Here is a 21753-nt window from a genome sequence, read left to right on the forward strand (position 1 = left end):
GGGACTTAGGAGAAAGCAGCAGGCACACGTAAATTAAAGGAAGCTAACTCAGTGGGAAAAAGCAACTGGAAAAGGAATGAGGAAGCCTGAAGGACAGGAAAGGCTAGAACTGGAACGGAAACAATTCCAAATTTTAGCAATAAGCGGATTCTGGATCTTAGGAGTGAGTCACCGAAGTCGAGTTGACGAAGAGGTCACCTGGCACCAGGCCAGGAGGCACACGGATCACGAACCCTACCTGGAACTTGGGAGGCTAAGGCAGGACTGTAAATTCGAGGCCAGTCAGAGCTATTTAGTGGGGCTCCGTCTCAATCAACAAGTCACTTGGGACAACAAACCCAAGAATCTTGTGTTCGGAATTTGGTGTTTGCATGTTAAAATCATTTAAAATGATGGAAAATATAAGCAGAAAGAAGGTATCAAGTATTTCATTACACAGACTTCACACACTCTGTCCCATGCCTGTTCTAAAACACAACGCATCCCACTCTGTTCCAGACGAAAGGACTACTAAAAACACATCAGCTTCTGAACACACAGCGCACGCATTTCGTTCCTTTCCTGCGTTTAGACTCACTGAGCTATTATTTTCCAGAGTTTATGCAGAAATGTAGCTCATGCAGAGGAAACACTCGAGGCAACGTCACCACTGGCTAGTTCCCAAACCCACGGCACTCTCTCTTTGGAGGCACGGTGGCCCCGTGTGTAATTTATCCCAATCCCACCACTGTTTCTCAAACAAATCATGTCATTGTTTTTTGTATTTCTTTTAATCAAGAAAGGAGCTCCAAATTCTTTTGTAAAATAGTTTAACTGAAATGGAATAGTGCAAATAACAGAGGGAAGAACCATGTAGTTTGTGGCTTCAGACTCTCCTATTTAGAAAAGAAAGTTACAAACCAGGCCTTCGCGAACCTATATTCACGTCTACAAACACTGCAAGTATCCAAACTCCAGGTCCCTTCTTAAACAAAACAGTCAACTCAAATCACACCTTCCATCTCTAAATACTCAGCGGCACTCTTATTCCCAAGCTAAGGCTTCACTGAGACAAAAATTTACTTTTAGTTTCTACTTTCCTAGAAATAGCTACCTCTATACAATTTTCCTTTAATGAATTCTTAAAGCGAATCCTTTGCTAATTTCACAAATTATATGTTATCTCTTTTTTTTTAAGTAACAAGCCTCTCTTTACAAAAGACGTAGTTTCTGATTTGTTAAAAATTCATCCGAGCCGGTAGAGAAGGCAGGGGAGGGGGAGGAGGGACCATCTCTGAGTTTGAGGCCAGCATGACCTATATAGCAAGTTATAGGTCAGCCAGAACTACATAGTGAGACCCTGTCTCAAAACATAAAATGAGGGGCTGGAGAGATGGCTCAGAGGTTAAGAGCACTGGCTGTTCTTCCAGAGGACCTGGGTTCAATTCCTAGCACCCAACATGGTAGCTCACAACAATCTGTAACTCCAGCTCCAGGGGATCCAAAACCCTCACACAGACACACATGCAGGCAAAACACCAATGTGCGTAAAATAAAAATAAATAAATAATCTTTAAAAAGTTTCAAAAGAAAGTAAATAACGAAATATTCATAAGAGAGGAAAAATGCCTTGGTTTGCTTCTGTTAGTAGTGAACTGCTTGAGATCAGAGTTACATCGTTCAAAATGACAGAAAACATTCTAGAGAAATTAGCCACTCAGCGTCCTGAGCCAGAACCTCAACTATCCCTAACCTGCAACACTAAAAGTAAACTTCAAGGTACAGTATCAGTAAGCAGTAAGCGAATTTTTCTTAAATGCTTACCTAAACTTAAACGTGTATAAAATAAGAAAACAAATTAGGAGGTAAACATCATTACATCAAGAAAAAAACTGTTAAGACAATCAAGCATAGAAAACAAAACTATCAAAAATACCCTGAGGCCAGAGGAACCCACTGGGGCATCTACGGCTGGAAGGCTTTGAAGCCTGGGTCTGCTTCTCAATAGTCTTGGGTTGGAGGGGATCACATAGGGGAGAAAAGACGAGCCTGGTCAGGAGCTGTGAACTATGAAAACCAGGTGAGCGAAATGGATGCACCTCTACACTGGCCCCCAAACGTTAGTAATTAAAAGGTAAAGAAATTTTAGGTGGAAAAACAGACCCAGAAGATTATTGGTAAATTCAAATTCAAACACCGTTCCTGTTCTCCCAATACCTGCTTCCACACAATGCTGCCTCACACTGTCTGTAACCTCTCCTGGCTCTGCTTTCCCAAACATTCCATCTCCTCCAAACTTTCCAAGGCTCTTCCTTCTTCGTCTGCCCCCAAAGTTTTAGATCGCCCAAGTTCTTGTCTTTTTAAACTTTTATGGACTGTCCCAGGATTGAATTTCCTTTGTCAGTCACTCTCAACAAACTCCCATTATTCAAGTCCCCACAACTGCTAGTGCTGTTTCCAGTGCTAGACACCGGGATAGCTGTTGTCACTGCTGGGACAAAGATGTCTCTGCACGCTGGGCATGGTGGCGCTGACCCAGAACCCCAACACATGGAAGGCTGAGGCAGGAGGATTGCAGAGTTACTTAATGAGACCTAGTCTTGGGGAGAGGAAAGGAACACCTCAATCGCCAGCAGATGAGAACTCACTCCACTTGATCTCTCCATCCCCATCCCCTACTTCAAAACTTCACGGCAACCTTCCCCAACATTTCTGCAGCTAAAATCTCATGGGCAACCTTCCCCAACATTCCTGCAGCTAAAACAATATCCCTGCTCCAACGCATTTATTTCTGCTGATAGTACATGACCAGTAACGGTTCAGAATCATTCCTCTTGCTTGGCTTTGGGTGCTTGTTTGCGCCCTCCATCCCCCCCACCTCCCCACCCCTACCCCAGCCGCACTGGAAGAGTTGGGAAAGCACCATGGTTCCTTGACTTCCTTCTCTTCAACCCATCACACAGTTCCCAAATTAACATCCCCCAAAACAGCCTTCAATGACCCCACTCCCCTACTCAAATATCTTGACTGGACCCCTTCCACCTATTAAATAATCTAAATTCTCTGATCAGATGGGCCGTTTCCTTTCCACCAATCACCTAAGCACCAGTCAAATTGAACTCCTGAGCCATTTTAGTTCTCCCCATGAAGACTCGGACCTGCTGTGCTGAATGTAGCCCAGGTCTCACTTCCCCCATCACTGGCTGTATCTTAATAACTCCCCTCAGAAAGTAAGACTCACAGTCTATGGGGGAAGGAAAGTAAGACTTCAGAACAGAATCAAATCAACGCCGGTTATAAAAGCGTATTTCCACTTTCTCTCCTGCAGGTGTAGTCTTTCCAGGATGAACATAAAATGAAATCTATTTTTTACCTGTTATCACATTTATATCTGGGTACTGGCTTTCACACAGACCGACAGTTTTGCTATCCTTCTCAAAAGCCTCGCGAAGCTCTTTCTTGACAGCCGCTGAACCACACAGTCGATACAGGCCTACGACCTAGAAAGAAAACGCCTCGTTACGGAGAGAATAATGAATGCAATGGCATACATCACGTGAACTTGGCAACAGTCATCGCAACACCTCAGATGCAGCTTCTGAGATCTCAAATTAACTGTTTCTACAGTAATGGGAGAAAAAACACGTTTTAGGTAAAAACAGGCAATAAAATAAAAAAAAATTAAAAAGGTAAAATAAGGTCATTTTAGGTAAAATAGGTAATAAAATAATAAAAAGGTAAAATAAAGCCTACTTTAAAAGTCATACAGAAGTTCCACAGACAGTGCTCACAGGGACCTACAAAAGTACGTGTTAGGAACCCACCGCCAGCTCTTCTAATTACTACGTCTTTGGAAGCTCAATACATACCCAGGGAGAGGAAGCCAAACTGGTCTCAAAAATAAATAAATCAATTAAATTAAATTTTTAAGAAAATCCCTGATTAATCTACTGGATTCTTTTGAAAAACTAAACCTCAAATTTAAGGAGATGGGGTGGGAGGGGGCGGAGTTCAGCTACAATCCCCACAGCACAAATAACTGGGTATGCTGGCTCAGAGGTGTAGTTCCAGTCCCTGGGAATAGGAGGGTCAGGAACTCAGGATCACTCTTAGCTGCATAGTCAATTCAAAGCCAGTCTGGACTATAACGGCCTGTCTCAGAAGGGGGGAGGAAAGGAGGGAGGGACAGAGGGACGGAATTTAAGGAGAATAAGGGGTTGTCACCCATCCTTTCAAATCAAAAGGCTACTTAGGAAGCAGCCACCCTGAGCTGAAGGAACAGTTACAGAAAACTATTTCACAATAATGAGCCATGAGCAATCCTCAAAAGCTTGAATTAAGGATCTGCAGAGAGTGCTCTAAGTGACCTAGAAGACAGCAGCAGAGAGCTGGGTTCCACACGGGAGAGCATCACCACCATCGCGGGCAAAGGATATCTAGAGAACTCGACGACTAACTACTAACTGGAACACCGTCAAAAACCTGAATCTACTTCAAAGAAAGACCCATGCAAAGTGCTCCTACTTGCCAAAGGATCCACACAGGGGCAAAACCAAGGAAAGTGCTAGAAAGACAATTCTCATTTCAACTCCTAACTGAAGTTCCGAGCCATCCATACTGAGAACAGCATGTTAGGGCTAGCATACCACCTCGAGAAACATGGTGAAATCACACGTAGGTGCGCACACACATGGTGCATAGACATACATGCAGGCAAATACCATGCGCATAAAATAAAATAATAATTAAAAAAGAACGCAGGAGGCTGGCAAACCTAAAATCTCGAGAGATCACCTCTCTGTCATGGTCCTGACTAACAAATAGAATCCATTTACTGGGGAAAACCCACAGATAAATTAAGTTTGTTATTTCAGGCTAAACTGTACGTTTAAAATGTGCAGTACAAAGAAAATAGAGGCCAAATGTTAAACAAGATCAAGGGAAATGCTTCTATAGTAAAGGAACCAACTTTATTATAGTGCTTTGATAGAGGCCCATTTAAGTATAATGAAGTCCTATAGTAAGAATTTATACCTTTGAACCTGAAGACAAAATAAACCTGACAGACTAAAGTACTCGTTAAGACAGTAGGCAATAAGCTGATCAAACATTTTATGACAATCACAGATCCCCATCACAGATTTTTAAAGGCTAAAGAAGTGAAGATCTGTCATGTGCATCAAAGGAAGGACATTCAGGATACAGCCCTCTGTTCTGAGGCTGACTGAGGCATGAAAACTTTAGTCACAGTGGACAAGCCATGACTGTGATCTCTGGAGAAGCAGAAGCAGCCGTGTGCAGAGCAGCTACAAGATCACACGTCCATGTCACACCTCCTCTTTGGTTTTCGCAGTGAAAAAGCAAAGACAGTAGCAAAGAAGCAAACAAAACTTAGACGGGGGACTGTGTGGCAGGCTGCAGGTACAGGTTTAATAGCCCCTGTCCACTTGGTCTCTTAGATGGGGAAGAAGGAAAGGACTCAAAACAAATACTTCTTAATATGCCACTTTCTAAAATGATTTTTTTAGTTATTATTTTATTATGTGTACAGGCATTTGCCTACATATATGTCTGCGTATTATGTGAATGCCTGGTGCCCACAGAGGCCGGAAAAGGATGTTAGGTCCCCTGGAAATGGACTTACAGACAGCTGTGAGCCACTATGTGGTTGGCGGAATCGAAACCAGGTCCCTCTACACGAGCAGCCAGTGCTCTTTACTGTTGAACCATCTCTCTAAGGCCCAAAAGACTTACTTTTAAGTGTGTGTGTGTGCGTGTGTGTGCGTGCGCATGTGTGTGTGTGTGTGTGCGTGTGTGCATGTGTGTGCGTGCGTGTGTGTGCTTGCGCATGTGTGTGTGTGCGTGCGTGTGTGTGTGCATGTGTGTGCGTGCGTGTGTGTGTGCATGTGTGTGCATGTGTGTGCATGTGTGTGCGTGCGCATGTGTGTGTGTGCGTGTGTGTGTGCATGTGTGTGCGTGCGTGTGTGTGCTTGCGCACGTGTGTGTGTGAGTGTGCGTGCGCGCGCGCGCGTGTGTGTGTGCGTGCGTGCACATGTGTGCAGGTATAGAAGTGTCAGCTCCCCTGGAGCTAGAGTCACAGACAGAGATGAGCAGCCAGACATGGGTGCTGGGAACAGAATTTGAGTCTTCTGGAAGAGCAGGAAAAACTCTTGACCACTGAGCCATCTCTCCAGGCCTCGGAAACACAATCCTCAGAACGTCAGGACTTAGGAGGTGGAGACAGCAGGATCGGGAGTTCAGGAGCAGCCTCCGCTACCTATCTGGTTTATTAAAAACAACACGTTAATCCAAACGTACTGCTGAGAGCTTCCAGGCCACAGGAAATCTTTATTTTGTACTACAGACATTTAGTTATCTGTCCTGAGTGTGCACCCGTGTGCCTCGGTCCACACGTGAAGGTCCCAGGCTCATTTTCTCCTTCCATCAGGTGAGTCCCAGGGATCAAATCAGGTCAGCGGCCTTTACCTGCTGAGCCATCTCCCTAGCCCAGGAAATCTTCCTTAAACTTTTATACAAGTAAGAATCACTGCTAAAAGCAGCGGTCTTTGAGACAGGGTTTCTCTGTGTAGCCCTGGCTGTCATGGAACTCACTTTGTAGACCATGCTGGCCTAGAACTCAGGGAGCCACCTGTCTCTGCCTCCAGGGATTAAAGGCGTGCACCACCATCCCCTGGCAAAACCAGCGGTCTGTGTGCACCTGTTTTCTGCACCTTTCAGAACATAAACTACGAGAGTAGTGCTTGAGCACCTTATTTTAATTTTAAATTTAAGTTTCTATTTAATGATTAACTTGAAAATCTACCTAATCTCTGAGCTTCTACACAAGGTGGGGGTGGGGACAGAAGAGGAAATGGAAAACGTTATGCATAAATTAGCTGGCTGGAAGCTGGACTGTAAGCAAAAAACTTGCTCCAAAGGCAACATCAACTGGAGACAAAATCACGTGTCTGCGCATTTAAGTCCTTCTGGAAGGTTATACACCCTGTTTCTGGCTACAATTTTCACACTGTGTTAAAAAGAAGAACGGATTTTGTTTCTTCTACAGATTGCCTTTGTGTCCTATTTTAGAAGTGTGGAAAGATGTTTCTCTGGTTAAGAGCACTGGCTGCTCCCCCAGAGGAGCTTGGTTCAATTCCTAGCATCCACATGGCCCCTCACAATTGTCTGTAAATCTAATTCCAGGGCATTCCAACACCCTCTTTGGGCCTCCATGGGCCCCAGGCAAACATCGAGCAGGCAAAATGCCCGTACACATAAATAATAAAATTAACAAACAAAATGTGGACATGGGTTCTGATCATTAGGAGCTCTCCTCACCTCAGGTGCGGACCCAGAGTAAAGAGCCGGGTAAGATTGGACTTCTGAAGAGGGAACTGGGAGAATCAGGATGAGGTTAATCTCAGGTGTCAAGCCAGGTCTTGTGACCCACCGTTGGAATGGCCCCAGAATTTCAAAGCACACAGAAGTATGTATTAAAGAACCGAGTCTTCCTATGTTAGCAGCTTTTCAAGACAATCTGCTGTAAAGTAATCTAGTCCTAAACCCCATGTAGTTCCGTCTCACAACATAAACTGTGGCATCGTGTAGCAGGCTCTCAAATCACAGGCAACGAAAGCTAAGCTATGACACATTCCAAAAATAATGCAATACCAATACAGCAGGGTTCGGGAGATGTCTAAATCTCTCTTGTTTTTTCAACCTTACCTTGAATTCCTGTTCCCCAGACTTAACAAGCAATCAATAAAGGAGAGCAGGGAAAGGCAGTGAAATACCTGGCAGCCCCTCTTCTCAATTTCCACAATACATTTCTGTATCAGCAGCGGCACCATCGACCCCGCGTTTTCTTTCTCCACAACCTTCTGAATGTCAACACCAAACATGACGGACTCCCGGCTTTTATCAAGGCCGTGGAGAGAATTCTCCCACTGTTCCAGGAGGGTCACCTTCACATAAATAAGGCCTCTGGGTTCAAGTTTGACCGCCAGCTGGTGTGTCTTTGTCACTCTGAAGAGAGTGGGCAGGATAATTGTACCGTGACAGCACACTCGGTTTCTCCTCGGAGTGGGCTCCCAGCTGAACACCACCAGCTTCAAATGCTGTGCGTTTTCGATCTCTATGTTGAAAGTGTGGTCCATGTCTAAGAATGTCGTCCGGCAGGTGAGCAAAGCTGTTCTGGCTTTGTTCACCGAGTCTACCTGAATGGCACAGAAGACGTCTTTGGAATCCATCCGGGGTGGCTTGAGCCCCTCTGCTCCATAGAAGTGCACGCTCATGAGGCCGGATATGTACTGTGAGCACTTGGGCTGGTCGGCAAAGCTGTAGTGTCTGAAGGCATCGATGTCTATATCGCTTTTGCTACAACTGCTCGGAATGGCTTCTCTTCCTTTCCCGAGTTTGTGCTCGGATCCGTGCTTGCTCGATTTAGTTCTCAGTTCGGGTGAATCTCCATCGCTAAGGTAACCACCCTTGCAGGAATACTTCGAGCTCCCGGTAGTTTTCTTCTGGTAGCTGTGCTGAGACGAAACAGTGGTATCAAGATGGTACCGGCTTATGACGTTCCTGGTCGGGTTCCCAGAGGGGAGAGGGGCACCATGTGGCAGCTGGCGACAGCTGCACTTGGAAGGGGTACTCTCTGGACTGCTGATATCGTGCGAGGGTCCCCTGGCACCCAGCTTCCGGCTGAATTCTGGCAACCTTTTCATCTTCATGGACAGTTTCCTCACAGTGCGTGGAGATTTTATTTTATCTGGCAAAGACCAAGTAATGGAACTGCCTTTCTTCCCAGGGCTAGGGCTCGGAGAAGATGGCTCCATACCTCTCAATTCAGTCCTATTTGCAGAAACCAAGACCCCAGGACCTTAAAAGTGAGAAAGAAAGTTACTACAAAGAGAAGGGCACAACTTCTTTTTTTTTTTTAATTCATTTATTAAAGATTTCTGTCTCTTCCCCGCCACCGCCTCCCATTTCCCTCCGCCTCCCCCAATCAAGTCGCCCTCCCTTGTCACAACTTCTTATTTCTGCTTTAGAAGCCAGCTGGTGCTCCTGTGGCCAGGGCTGCAGGGCCCTTTCCACACCTCCCTCTGCAGTGCTCTCCAGCGAGTGCAGATCCCTACGTGGTGGCTTAAGTTTTGGAGCAACTGGAAATGCCTCTAGCTCAGAACATTCATCTAGAAGGACAGCTCTAACGTCACAATGCTGCTGTATTTATACCCTCTAAAGCCAAGGGGTGCACAGAGCAGTGTCCATTAAAAAAAAAAAAAAAAAAAAAAAGTTAGCCAGGCGGTGGTGGCGCACGCCTTTAATCCCAGCACTCGGGAGGCAGAGGCGGGCAAACCTCTGTGAGTTTGAGGCCAGCCTGGTCTACAAGAGCTAGTTCCTGGGTAGGTACCAAAGCTACATAGAGAAACCCTGTCTCGAAAAAAACAAACAAAAGTTAAAAACCAAAGAAGTCTGTAATTGGGCAGCAAAGAGGCCGACTTTGTTCTGAAAGTTTATTAGGCTGTTCTATATCCAATTAAACTTCCTGGAACTGGTTCTGGCACAACACTGACAGAAGATGCTAAATAATTTTTCTAGTTAGAAAGGACGGATTAATAAATTTCATTCTTTTAGTCTGTACATGTTCCTACTAAGTTTTCAAATTAATCAAAAAAAAAATATGCTCTGAAGCCAGGTGGTGGTGCGCACCTTTAATCCCAGCACCTGGGAGGCGGAGGCAGGAGGATCTCTGTGAGCTCAAGGCCATTCTCGACTACAGAGTGAATTACAGGACAGCCAGGACTGTTATTTAGAGAAACTTGGTCTCGGAAAACCAAAATAGAAAAAGAAAATGTTCTGAAAACAGAAACATTGCACAGTGGACGTTGGTGGCACACACCTTTGATCCCGGCACTCAGAAGTACAGACAGGTAGGTCTCTGAGTTTGAGCCCAGCCTGGTGTACGAAGCAAGTTCAAGGACAGCCAGGCCTACACAGAGAAACCCTGTCTTGAAAAACACCCCCCACAGTTCAGCATCATCCCAATTATTTCATATTCGATTTTCAGATTCTTGAATACTCCTTTAGATAAAGATCCAATAACCCTAATACCAGAATCTAATCTTGGCAGAAGTATTTCAGGATTAAAGTGAGCATGTTTATCTGCTTAGAATCCGCAAATTAAATCGTTACCACGAAAATCGCCCTCCACCCTTCCCTGTATCCTAACGACAAGCATCGTTCCAGGCAGAGAGAGACTACTTTAAGTACGCACACTGAGCTTTTCTGGTGAACAGTTAGTAAGAAATGGAGGACTTGCCTACCAGACAAAGCATCCCTTGTACTGCCAACCACAAAACAGTCCTACGGGCTCACTGGTCTAGAACATTCTATAGTAATCAGGGTCCTGTTTTATCTAACATTAACCGATTTTGCTATAGAAAGGCTACTCAATGTATTAAACTGCTCTGGGTTTTCCTAAATTATTAAGGAATTTAATAATCTGATTCTTTTTCTAAACTGTTAATAAACAGTTCCTACTGGAGTCATTCAGAGATTCTACTGCAGACAAGAGGAAACTTATTAAAACAAAAATGTAGGGCTACAGAGAAGGCTGAGCGCGGAAAGAGCCTGCTGCCCGAAACATGAAAATGGAGTCAAATCCTTGGAGCTCATGTGAGTCAGTAATAGGTGTTGCTACAGAGAGCAGGAGGTGGAGGGGTGCAGCCTAGCCTGGCCACGCAGTGGTTAACAATGAGAAGAACCTCCTGCCTCACACAAGGAAGAAGGGTGAGGACAGACACTCAAGGCTGTCTCTAACCTCCACGAGTTCTGTAGTGTGGGTGTGCCCTGACTTACACACATGAACAAGCACACACATGCACACACCACACAGGAACAAACACACACACACAACACACACAATTGCTTTGATTTTTAATATTTAAGAGTTGAACTACTACAAAATTCTATTGTCAGTGAAACTAGAATTATATCAACTAAATCACAAAACAGCTATGAGAAGTATAAAATGAAAGATGCTTAAATATAGAAATTTATGCACCAAGCCAGAGGGGCTGGATCCTCCAGGAGCTGGAGCTATAGGTGGCTGACTGTCAGCCAAGTGCTGGGACCCAAACTCAGGTCCTCTGCAAGAGCAGCAAGCACGCTTCACGCAGGTCCGAAACGTCTTCACTTTATACACACATACAGCCGGCATCATCTGGGTTTAGTGCTAGGAACTGCCAAGGAGTAGGAAATAGAAGTATCAGGTGTACAGTGACGTTTACCTGTAAAGGCAGATTTCAGCACGGGGCTGTCCTCTGCCGTGATGCCTTCCTGTGTCCTGGGTCCTAACCTTTGCCTGCGAGGCTGCGTAACCTCTGTGGACTGGATGGAGTCTGCAGGGCTAATTCCATCTGACTGTGTACTCGGCACGTCACCTGCGTTCTGGGCAGAACACAGCCGCTCCTCATCATGCATCTCAGCCTTCCTCAGGTCTCTCGCAGACACCATGTTCGCACGGAGAGCAGGGAGCTTCACTGTGGTGGCGTTAGCCTCCTCAAGACTCAAGACACCTGCTGCGCCAAGCTCCTCTTCCTCGGGGATGGGATTGTACCATATCTCCCCTTCATCATCAGCATCATTGTCCTCACTGAAGTCTACAGAGCAGTTTCCTGAGAATGCAGAGCTGGCGGCAGCACACATCGCATGTGTGCAGTGTTCCCTTGGGGACTTGCAGAAGGACTGTGACGGCGCATATCTGGGTGGCGACACTGGGGAGAGCGGGAAATTGCTTCTCTCTTGGCATCGCTTACTCTCTTCCAGACTCTGAGACCTCAGGGTGCTCTGATACAGCCAATTGCGTTTCTTTGAGACAGTGATGTTGTTAAGGGGCTGATGACCTCTAAGCTCAGCATTATCCTGTACATCTTCAGGTTCCCTTTTCTTCGATGCAGACCCATAGACATTTTCAAATAAGTCTGCTTCAAAGGAGAAACGAGAGAGCATAATAATGTCAGGTACAGCAGGAAAGACATGTCACTTCAGATCAGCTCTTAAAACGTTTAAAAATAAAAATGATATTAATTATATTCACAGATCAAAATCAAATCACAAAAACTTTTTTCCATTGAAATATAATTCTAATTTAGAAATCCAAGTGGGTATATAAGTGTTATGAAATTCTAAGGGATAAATAAGTGAACAGTGCCTTTATTGTAAAATACAACGGGGCTCAAGTCTTATGCTAAGCAAACTATCTGATCTATAGAAAGTTACTAAAGAGTTAAAGTATGCTTTTAATTGATATCTGAGTGACATTCAAAGGACCACACAGCCCACTAACAGTAGGAAGTGATTGTCTCTGAATATAAGACAGCCTGCATTTTACCATATGGGGCACAGCTGATAAAAGATAGATGCCATGTAAAAACCCTACTCACCAAACCCAAGTTCCTCCCTGGGACCAGCTAGTTGGCAAATAGAAGCGGCAGCTTCCCCACCCCGACCCCTCCCTTGCGGAAGGACCATCTCCACCCTCCAGGTCTGAAAATGCAAACATGACACATACTCGGTAAGATCTTGAGATGATTTCCTTTCAATATGTTTAATTAAGGAAAACTTGATTCTAGCGTCTCTCTTTTTGGACCAGAGAGATGGTTCAGTTAGGAGTACTTACCGCTCTCATGTTAGACACAAGTTGCGTTCCTAGCACCCATATCAAGAAGCCTGCACCCCTGGAACTCCAGCTCCAGGGGATGACTCCTCTTTTGGCCTCCACAGGCAACCATATTCACACGGACATAGACACATAATTGAAAAATAAGCCAGGCCTAGTGGTGCACACCTTTCATCCTAACACTTGGGAGGCAGAAGCAGGCAGATCTCTGAATTCAAGGCCAGCCTGGGCTACAGAGGGAGTTCAAGGGCAGCCAGGATTACACAGATAAACTAAAATAAAAATAAAATACGTATTTTAAAAAATTGTTTCTTCGGTTCTCCCTCCTCCATGCCCAAAGATAACAAGAACAAGGATCTCGGAAGTCATCAGGGCTCTGGGTTCTCAGGGATCACAGGCTCTTTCCCAGGGCTCTGAAATCTAGAACGACCTTGCCTTTCAGGCCACATCTCTCTCATTGTGTAATAGCATATCAGACCTGTAAGAGACACTGTTTGCACACAGTTCAGACACAATGACAAAGCCGAAACTAGAAGTCACATCTTGTTGATCTTCTCAGAGCTCCTTAGCAATACCCAAAAATTTATGTAGCTGGACACATTATTTTGTGTCCTGCCATTGTTTTTCACATACTATCCATCCCACACCACTCCTGATGGGCATCCACATGCACTACATTCCAAGGAACCGGAATGAGAAAAATAAATCTATTAGCATCTTATATCTAAGCAAGTTGATGTGTTTAACCAAAGCATAATACTTCTAAAAGGAACAAGTGCACTGTGAGACACTCACTATTTTTGTTATTGTGCATGTGGTGTATAGAGTGTGTGAACATATGTGTGCATCCATGTAGAAGCCAGAGGATCCCCTGGAACTGGAGTTACAGAAGGTTGTAAGCCACCGTGTGAGTACTGGGAACAAACCTGGGTCCTCTGCAAGAGTCACGCTCTAAACCACTGCGCCTTCTCTCCATCCCATCATGCTTTATTGAGACAGGTTTCTCATTGAACTCGGAAGGCTGTGTGTAATCGTCTCTCTCCTCCCTTCTTAAGTTAAAAACTAATGCCTAATTCAATTGCACAGATTTTAGAGTTAAATCTTGCTTCAGATTACAGATACACAAGAAGACGGAGGTAAAAACAAGTATGCAAAGTTGCAGGGCAAAATTTAAAAAAAGCACTCTCTTACAACGATATGTTAGTTGCTATAGTTTCCAGGTTCTAACTAAAATGATCTTATTTTGAAAATCTGTAAGAGAATGCAAGAGTGGCGACTTTGGGGGAGTTTTTCACTGAGAAAAGTAGGCTGCATAGTGGTAAACTACTTGAGCCCATTTTATTCTCTCAACAATGATTTCATAGTAAAGACAGATGGTGTAGTATACTGAACATTTAACTGGTACGTCTCTCGCAGCATCAGCTGACTAAGCAGCAGTGCATTTTGTCGTTAACTGGAAATGCCCAGCACCCACGGCATCTTTCCATTGCTCCAGCATCCAGAAGCAGTGTCCTTCCTTCTCTTTAAAACCCTCAAATAAAACCAATTCTATAAGCATCAGACATTGATGCCTATGCTTAGGTTTTGTTGGTTTAAGAAGATGAACCTGTGTGTGCACTTCCCAGATAAATCTGAAGGGAGGTGGAGAAAAGACACATTTTCTTTTCTTTTTTTATGACTAGCAATAAAAACCCTGAAGCAAACTATATGCTCACATTTGACACATCAGAGACTGAAAAAGTAGAAAGGAAAAGTTTGAGATGGTTTTGTTTGTTTGCTTTTTGCTTTTCCAAGACACGGTTTCTCTGTGTAGCTCTGGCTGTGCTGGAAGTCACACTGTAGACCAGGCTGGCATAGAACTCAGAGATCTCCCTACTGGGAACTCAGGAGGTATTTGAGAGAGCAGCACAGAAGAGAAGGGGAGCAGGATAAGTAAGTACGGCTAGGGGTGCTCTCTAGCTCAACCTCAAAGCTCCCCCAGGCCTAACTCCTCAATCTTCTCACACGCTGACTGGGTAAGGCAGTATCCTCACGATGCCTGCCAAGCGCCTACACTATACCGCATAATTTTAGTATTCTCACAGTGGCCCAAGGAAAGAAGCCACAAGAAGCTGAGTATCTTGTCTAAAGTCAAAGAAGCAGGGAAGGTCTGTCCAGAAGTCCAGAACCTATAGACTACTGTTCTTCCACGTTCACCTCTCTGGCAGATTCCAAAATCTCCAACACTGATTGGTGAGAGATGGGATCAATTAAGATAACTGCTCAAATGCATCACGTACTATAAGTAAGTACTAACTATTAATCCATACAAGATTGAAGCAGAGAACTCTGCTTTGCTCTAACTGGGGTCAGCATAAGCATCAGGCATTAAATAAGAAAGTCATTCCAAAGTTGAGGCACGTGGGAACTCCAGGCCCTTACTTAAGAGCGGCAAACGGCACCATCTGTCCACCAAAAGCCTATTAAAATGCAGAAGCTCAGGACCCTGCCCAACTCTAAGGTTTTCCTGGAGTCCATAGACACATTGTTTGAAAGCATCCTTCTCAAACAGCAAACACCAAACCTTCTGCAACAAGGGCCTAGAAAGCAGCCTAAGATATTCTCAGAAGATACACAGACATCTCTTTGATTGCAAACCACTGATTTAGAAGCACAGGACTTTCAAACCAGCAGGACACCATTTTCTGCTGATTTTGTAATTCTCAAAGTTTTTCAGTCACCAGCAACTCCAATGTTCCATGGCGCTCTTCCAAAACAACAAACAAAAAAAAGCTGCACTTGCTTCCAAAGGCCAGAATGCCACGCTGTCCCACACAGGATTTCAAGCGAGAAGACAGTCAGAAACCGTCCACTTGCTGCTACTAATGTTGAGGATGCTGGGGGGGGGGGGGGGGGGATCAATGCAAGAACAACAAAGAAACCAGAGTTTCAAATAGTTCAGAAAAGTAGTAGATGGGAATCTGTATCATGGTATCAACTTTACTTAAGATGGTTAAATCTGGGGCTTGGGGGTCTTAGAGAAATGGCTGAGCTAATAAGAGCACTGGCTGCTCTTCCAGAGGACTCGGGTTCTATTCCCAGCCCCCCACGACAGCGAACAGCCGTCTGTAACTGGGTGGGTACCTGGCACACTAGTGGTGCGCAAACAAAGCAGTCATGCGCATTAAGATGAAAATAAATCAATCTTAAAAGGGAAAGAGGAGAAAGGAGAGGGGCAGAGTCAGTCATGGTGGCACAGGTCTGTAATCCCAGCACTCAGGAGGCAGGCAGAGCTGTGTAAATTACTGAATTCCAGAGCTATTGTAGAGACTCTATGTCCAAAAAGCAAACAAAAAAAAGATCATACAAATGGGGAACTGGGGCTGTGACTCAGTGGGCACAGTGCTTGCCCAGTGTGCACAATGCCCTGGATGCCATCCAATGGGGTACGGTCATGCACAGATCTGGAGTTCAAGGCCAGCACTGGCTACAAAAGCAGCAAAGAAGATCAAGCCATCTAATTAACACGACCTTAAAATTTCTAGGTTAAATTATTAAGTTACATAGCAAAGTCTTTCACAGAAGCAAAAGTGGAGTCAAGGAGGCTCAATTAAAGAATAGTCACACTAACTCAACCGATGCTCCAAATATATTTCTAAAAATTACACGCTAATTAAAATTAAGACTTATAATGAAGTGCAGTTGGCAAATAAACTATGATTCCTTCATAATTTTACGGCTTGCAGAAACTTGACAATATTTACTGTGTGTAATGACTTTAGATTTCTTAAATAATCATCTCAATTAGGAACAAATTGGCCAATCTGTGAACACTGCACACGTAAACGCATCCGACTGCTGGCATCATGACACAGGAAACGTTTAATGGTTCTTGGAGCCAGATAGCAAAACAGAAAGCCACTTGTTTCCATGTCATAACAGCCTGTAAGAGTCTCCAAACATTTTAGTACTCAGAGTAGGCAGCTCCAGGTCATTACACAGCTATTAGATTCTGAACTGTAATCTTATTTTGAGAAAATATATATCCGCCGGGCAGTGGTGGCGCACGCCTTTAATCCCAGCACTCGGGAGGCAGAGGCAGGCAGATCTCTGTGAGTTCGAGACCAGCCTGGTCTACAAGAGCTAGTTCCAGGACAGGCTCCAAAACCACATAGAAACCCTGCCTCGGAAAAAAAAGAAAAAGAAAAAAATATATATCCTTATAAATACTTAGAAAGTGTGATATAAACCCTTTAAAATACTTACCTTCCTTTGTACAGCTAAGAATTGACTGCTTCAACGCTAGACTCTGCAATTTCTCAGAAGAAAACAGTTTTGAAAATTTTATTGCAGTCTCTTTTGTGTGTTGGTGGAAGAGTGGATCTGTAATCACATCCAAGTCTTGACCCTACTACGCACATATTCTACCACTGAGCTATATAAACAACCCAAGAAATATTACTCATATACTCTACCACTGAGCTACATAAACAACCCAACAAATTGACTCAAAAGTGTACTCCAAGAAACATCAACTTTAAACGGTATATAGCAAGGCTGTAGAGATGGCTCAGCAGTAAAGAGCACTTGTTCTTGCAGATGACTGGGCTCAATTCCCAGCACCCACATGGAGGCTCACAGTCGTGGATCATTCCACTCCCTTCAAGGCACCAGGCAGACACGTAGTGCCCACAAATACGTGCAAGCACGCAAACACATAAAATACATCTTAAAAAATACTTTAGTTAAAAAAAATAAACTAAATTAAATTATCATTAAATTCTTTTAAAAGTTTTAGAGACTATTCTAGAATCCCCCCATCTTCTTCTATGCATGCACTCTAAACCGTGTTTTATAAAACTCCATCCATTTCCTCAGGCCAAGTCATTTAATAAAATTAATTGTATCAAGCCTCTAGAAGATTTTGAGTCCCTTGGACCTTATATGGAAAAGTTTTTGAGCCCTGAGAAGAGTCTGAATCCAGACAACAGTGTGAATCTGTACACAGCAGCTAAGTGAGTGGGCGGGCACCCCAGTGAGATGCCTTCAGCAGACTCCTTACCTCTAGGTCCTTTGTGTTGCATGACAATGGTCTTATCTTGGGTGGGGAGAAGAGAAGGGAGTGGAGCTGGTGGAAGAATCCAGGTCGGTGCTGACCAGCAAACCACCAAGAAAACTATCTGCCTCGCAGATGCCAAAAAACCTATTTTGTTATTTTTACTTCCTAAAGAATAGATGTGTGATATGAACAGAAGTGAGGAAGCCAGAGTTTAGGTAGGAGATTTTGGCAGCTTTAGGTTATTTTTCTTATAAAATACTGCTATAGTAATTGCAATATTTAGTTTTAATTTTAATTGCAGAGTTTGGTTTTAATATTTGTATTTAATGTCATAATAGAAGAGCAACAAATTCATCCTTCGAGGAAATATACTTTTAATTCCCTGAGTATTTACACTATGACTAAAGTAATTCGGTGGTGACTGTTTCTACAAGGAATTTTGTTATCAGTGAAAGTTATCAGAGTTGAATTGAACTGAGCTGAAGGAGCTTGAAGGTCGTCAGACTTCGACACCAGTACTTTGGAGCTGGGAAAGTCGGGAGAGGGGGTTTGTTGTTGATTTGGGTTTCCAATGCTTTGGGCTTTTGTTTTTTATGTGCGCTTGGTAAAGTGCACTTCTCCTGACAAAGACAAGACTACTCCTTTACTTGGGTGAAACAGAATCTACTGCTGAATATATGTTATCTGAATATATCATACAAAATCATTGTTTAATTAGAACTTTTGTGATCTTTGCTTCTCGACACATTTGTGTTTTATTGATTAACGATGGTGTGTAATAACCCAATTCTGTGGGATCTGTAATCTTTCCTCTTTCTTTTTTTTTTTTTTTTTTTTTTTTTGGTTTTTCTAGACAGGGTTTCTCTATGGCTTTGGAGCCTGTCCTGGAACTAGCTCTTGTAGATCAGGCTGGTCTCGAACTCACGGAGATCCGCCTGCCTCTGCCTCCCGAGTGCTGGGATTAAAGGCATGTGCCACCACCGCCCGGCTTTAATTCTTTTTTTAAAGACAGGGTCTCACAGTGTAGTCCAGGCTGTCCTGGAACTTAGAGACCCACCTGCCTATTCCTCCAGAGTGCTGGGACTAGTGGTGTGGGCACCACACCTAGGCTGGACGTGCACTTCCCGTGAAAGCCTCAAATACTTTCACTACTCAGTATTTTTTAAACGCTTCACTGACAGACCCTGTATGTAACAGGGTGTCAAGACACCACGTGGTTTTGATCTGTTTCTTTCCCCAGAGAATTTTGATATTGACAACAAAATTCAGAGATTTCTACAACTGATAACCTAGACCTTCATAGCTTATGAAAAACAGGCGCATACCAAACTAAGGAGTGTGAGCACTATATAAGGACAAACAGACTTTTAAAAATATTTTTCTACTATAAATAATGTTTCCCAAGTTTTCAAGTGACCTTGGGTACTTGGGCATGGATCTGAGTGACATTTATTTTCATTACCATGCCAGTATCCTAGGTTGTTTTTTTTTTCATCCTACAAGTGGATAGAATCTTTGATTTGGGTTTAGTTTGGTTTGTAGGGTGTGTGTGTGTGTGTGTGTGTGTGTGTATCCAGCATGCTCACATGCAATTCTGAGTTCAAGTACGTGTGAGGGCCTGGAGGAGAAAAAGAGCCTAGTAAGTAAAATGACAGTTTATGAAGCCTGTAAAATTCTACCTTGGATGGAATTCAAGTTCACAAACTTCCCAAGTCTTAGGGTTTGCCGAGAGCTACAGAGGAAAATCAAGGCAGTGCCGGTCATCTCAAAACCTACAGAAAAAGCAGGTAAAGAACTTAGCTTCTGCTCACTGTTGTTCTAAGGGAGGAGACACGCTAACTCTTGGAGAAGCGGAGGAAAAAATCCGAAAAGGGAAAGGAAAAAGTAGGAAGGGAGGAAGAGGGAGGGCGAAAAGAACACAGCTCTAATGCATGACATTGGCAGAGTCACGCGACCTACTGCAAAAACACTGACCGGGACAGAAGCCCACGTCAAAAACAGGAGAGCCAGGGTTCTCAACCTGTGGGTCGAGACCCCCACCGGGCGGCATATCTAATATATACATTATGATTCGCACCAGCAGCAAAATTAGTTGCAAAGTAGCAACGAAATGATTTTGTGGTCGGAGGTCACACGGCATGAGGAACTGTATTAGGAAGGTTGAGAATCACCGCCCGGGAGGCTCACGGCGTTGCTGAACACACTGACCGCAGTGTCCTACCTGTCAGTGCGATTCTTTGGTCCGCGGTCACCGAGAGAACGTGGTTTTCGTGCACTTTCCAACTGCCCAAATTTGGAGAAGTTGCCTGCGCTCCGGGAACTTTGGGTGCTGTCCCACGAGCGCGACCCTTCATCCCCAGGGACAGCAGGCGTCCTTTGTACATCCACCTCTGCAGCTTCTTAACCGTCACCGCAGGTGGCTTGAGGAGCGGAGGCCCCTCGGGACGGTCCTCTTGGCTGCTGGGTATCACAGAGGTCCCCGCAAGATCCCTATAGGGACGACCCGAGGACCGGCCCGAGTCCTGGCAGATGGAAGGCAGGAAGGCGGCGGACGCAGCAGCCCGGTGGCTGTCCCGGCTCCAGCCGTCCATCCCACCTACACGTGGCTGGGGCTCGTCCCTGTCCCGGTGCGCGGCGCACGAGATCCAGCTGTCGCTCGCCCACCGCTGGAGCAGCGGCGGCTGGGGGTTCCCGCGGAGGCTCTCGAGACTTCTGCAACTGGACAGCCTCATCCGAGGACTCGGCGGCCGTCCTACCCCGGACTCCTTAGGAGGCGACTGGGGCGGGGACACCTGCTGCGGCTGCGAAGGGCGGTCGCCGCCTCGGGGGCTGCAGGCTGGGCGCACGGCTGCGCCGTGGGGGAGAGGTGGCTGCTGGCCCCGAGCCCGGGCTCCCGCGGGTCCGCCCCGCCGCGTGCCCGAGTCAGGGGGCAGGTCGTGCATGGCCTGGATCAGCAGATAATAGGCCTCTCGCAACTGGGTCTGCAGCCTGCCCGTCTCCCGGCGGCCGCCCTCCACCCCCGGGGAGGAGCCCGCCGCTGGGGAAGGCGAGGCCCGCAGCGCCTCCGCCCCCTCGGGCGCACAGCCCGCGGGCAGGTTCTCATAGTAGTCGGCGCCCTCGTCCTCCCCGTCGTCGTTGTCGTCGTCAGCGTCGCCGCTGCCTTCGGGGCCCGGGATGGCGCGAGTGAGCGCGCGGCCCAGAGCGGCGGCCTCTCGAGCCCCGCGAGGCCCTGCGACCCGCGCGCCTGGTTGCTCGGAGCGCATCCCGCTCCCCCACGCGGGCTGCTCCATGCCCGGGCTCACGAGCCCGCGGGGCGCCGAGCGTGCCTCGGAGAGCGAAGCCGCCACGGTATCCGCACGCAGCTCGAGCGCTCCCGGAGCGCGGCGCTCCCGGTGCCGGCCGAGCGTCCTCCGCCAGGGCTCCGCCATGCGCGCAGCCTCAGCAGCCCGGCTCGCCCTGAGCGCGGGGCAGGCTCCGAGTCCCGCGCGGGCGGAGGCGGCGGCTCTCCATGACCGCAGCCGGTCCTCGCCAGCTCCTCACATACTTGGCATAACTCTGCCGCGGCGGGCCGTGGGGGGGCGGGGAGGGAGGGCGCGGGCGGGCGGGCGGGCGCGGCAGCGCGCACGCCCCGGAACTGGAGCCGCGACGGGGCGCGCGGGCCGCTGCGCTGCTGCCTTCCAGAGGTGGGCGCTCCGGGGGCGGGGCCTGCGGGGCTGCAGGGAAGGAAAGGTGGAGCGGGTCCCGCTGCCACCCCGCCACCTTCCCGGGCCCCTCCCCGCTGCCCCCCGCGTGAGGCGTGGCTCCGGTGCAGCAAGTCCTAGCTTGAGGGTAACAAAGACTGTTTGGACGGATCGAGTGCAATGCAGGTGTATCTCTCTGGAGCGAAGTTCCAATCAGTTCCCTCCCCTCCTGGAGCTGGTGCAAAGGAATCTGCGGACCTGGAGAAGTCAAGAGGGCTGCTGGCTGCTCTTGTAGAGGACACAGGTTCGATTCCCATGCCTGATGGCTCACAGCGGTCAGTTACTCCAGTTCCAGGGGTTGATGCCCTCTTCTGGCC

General features: G+C 46.3%; 1 protein-coding gene across 1 annotated transcript in view; it reads right to left on the minus strand.

Moving 5' to 3' along the window:
- Syde2 (synapse defective Rho GTPase homolog 2) overlaps nt 1–21124 on the minus strand; it is a 32769-nt gene extending 11645 nt beyond the window's left edge. The window contains exons 1-4 of the mRNA XM_041659030.1: nt 19918–21124; nt 11268–11960; nt 7773–8857; nt 3353–3479 (exon numbers count right to left, since the gene is read on the minus strand). Coding sequence (XP_041514964.1) covers nt 3353–3479; nt 7773–8857; nt 11268–11960; nt 19918–21124 — 3112 coding nt within the window. The remainder of the gene's footprint in view (nt 1–3352; nt 3480–7772; nt 8858–11267; nt 11961–19917) is intronic.
- Nucleotides 21125–21753: the final 629 nt, after the last annotated feature.

This window comes from Microtus oregoni, unplaced genomic scaffold, assembly GCF_018167655.1.
Source record: "Microtus oregoni isolate MIOR12 unplaced genomic scaffold, Mior012 000000F_ref0000247, whole genome shotgun sequence".
NCBI lineage: Eukaryota > Metazoa > Chordata > Mammalia > Rodentia > Cricetidae > Microtus > Microtus oregoni.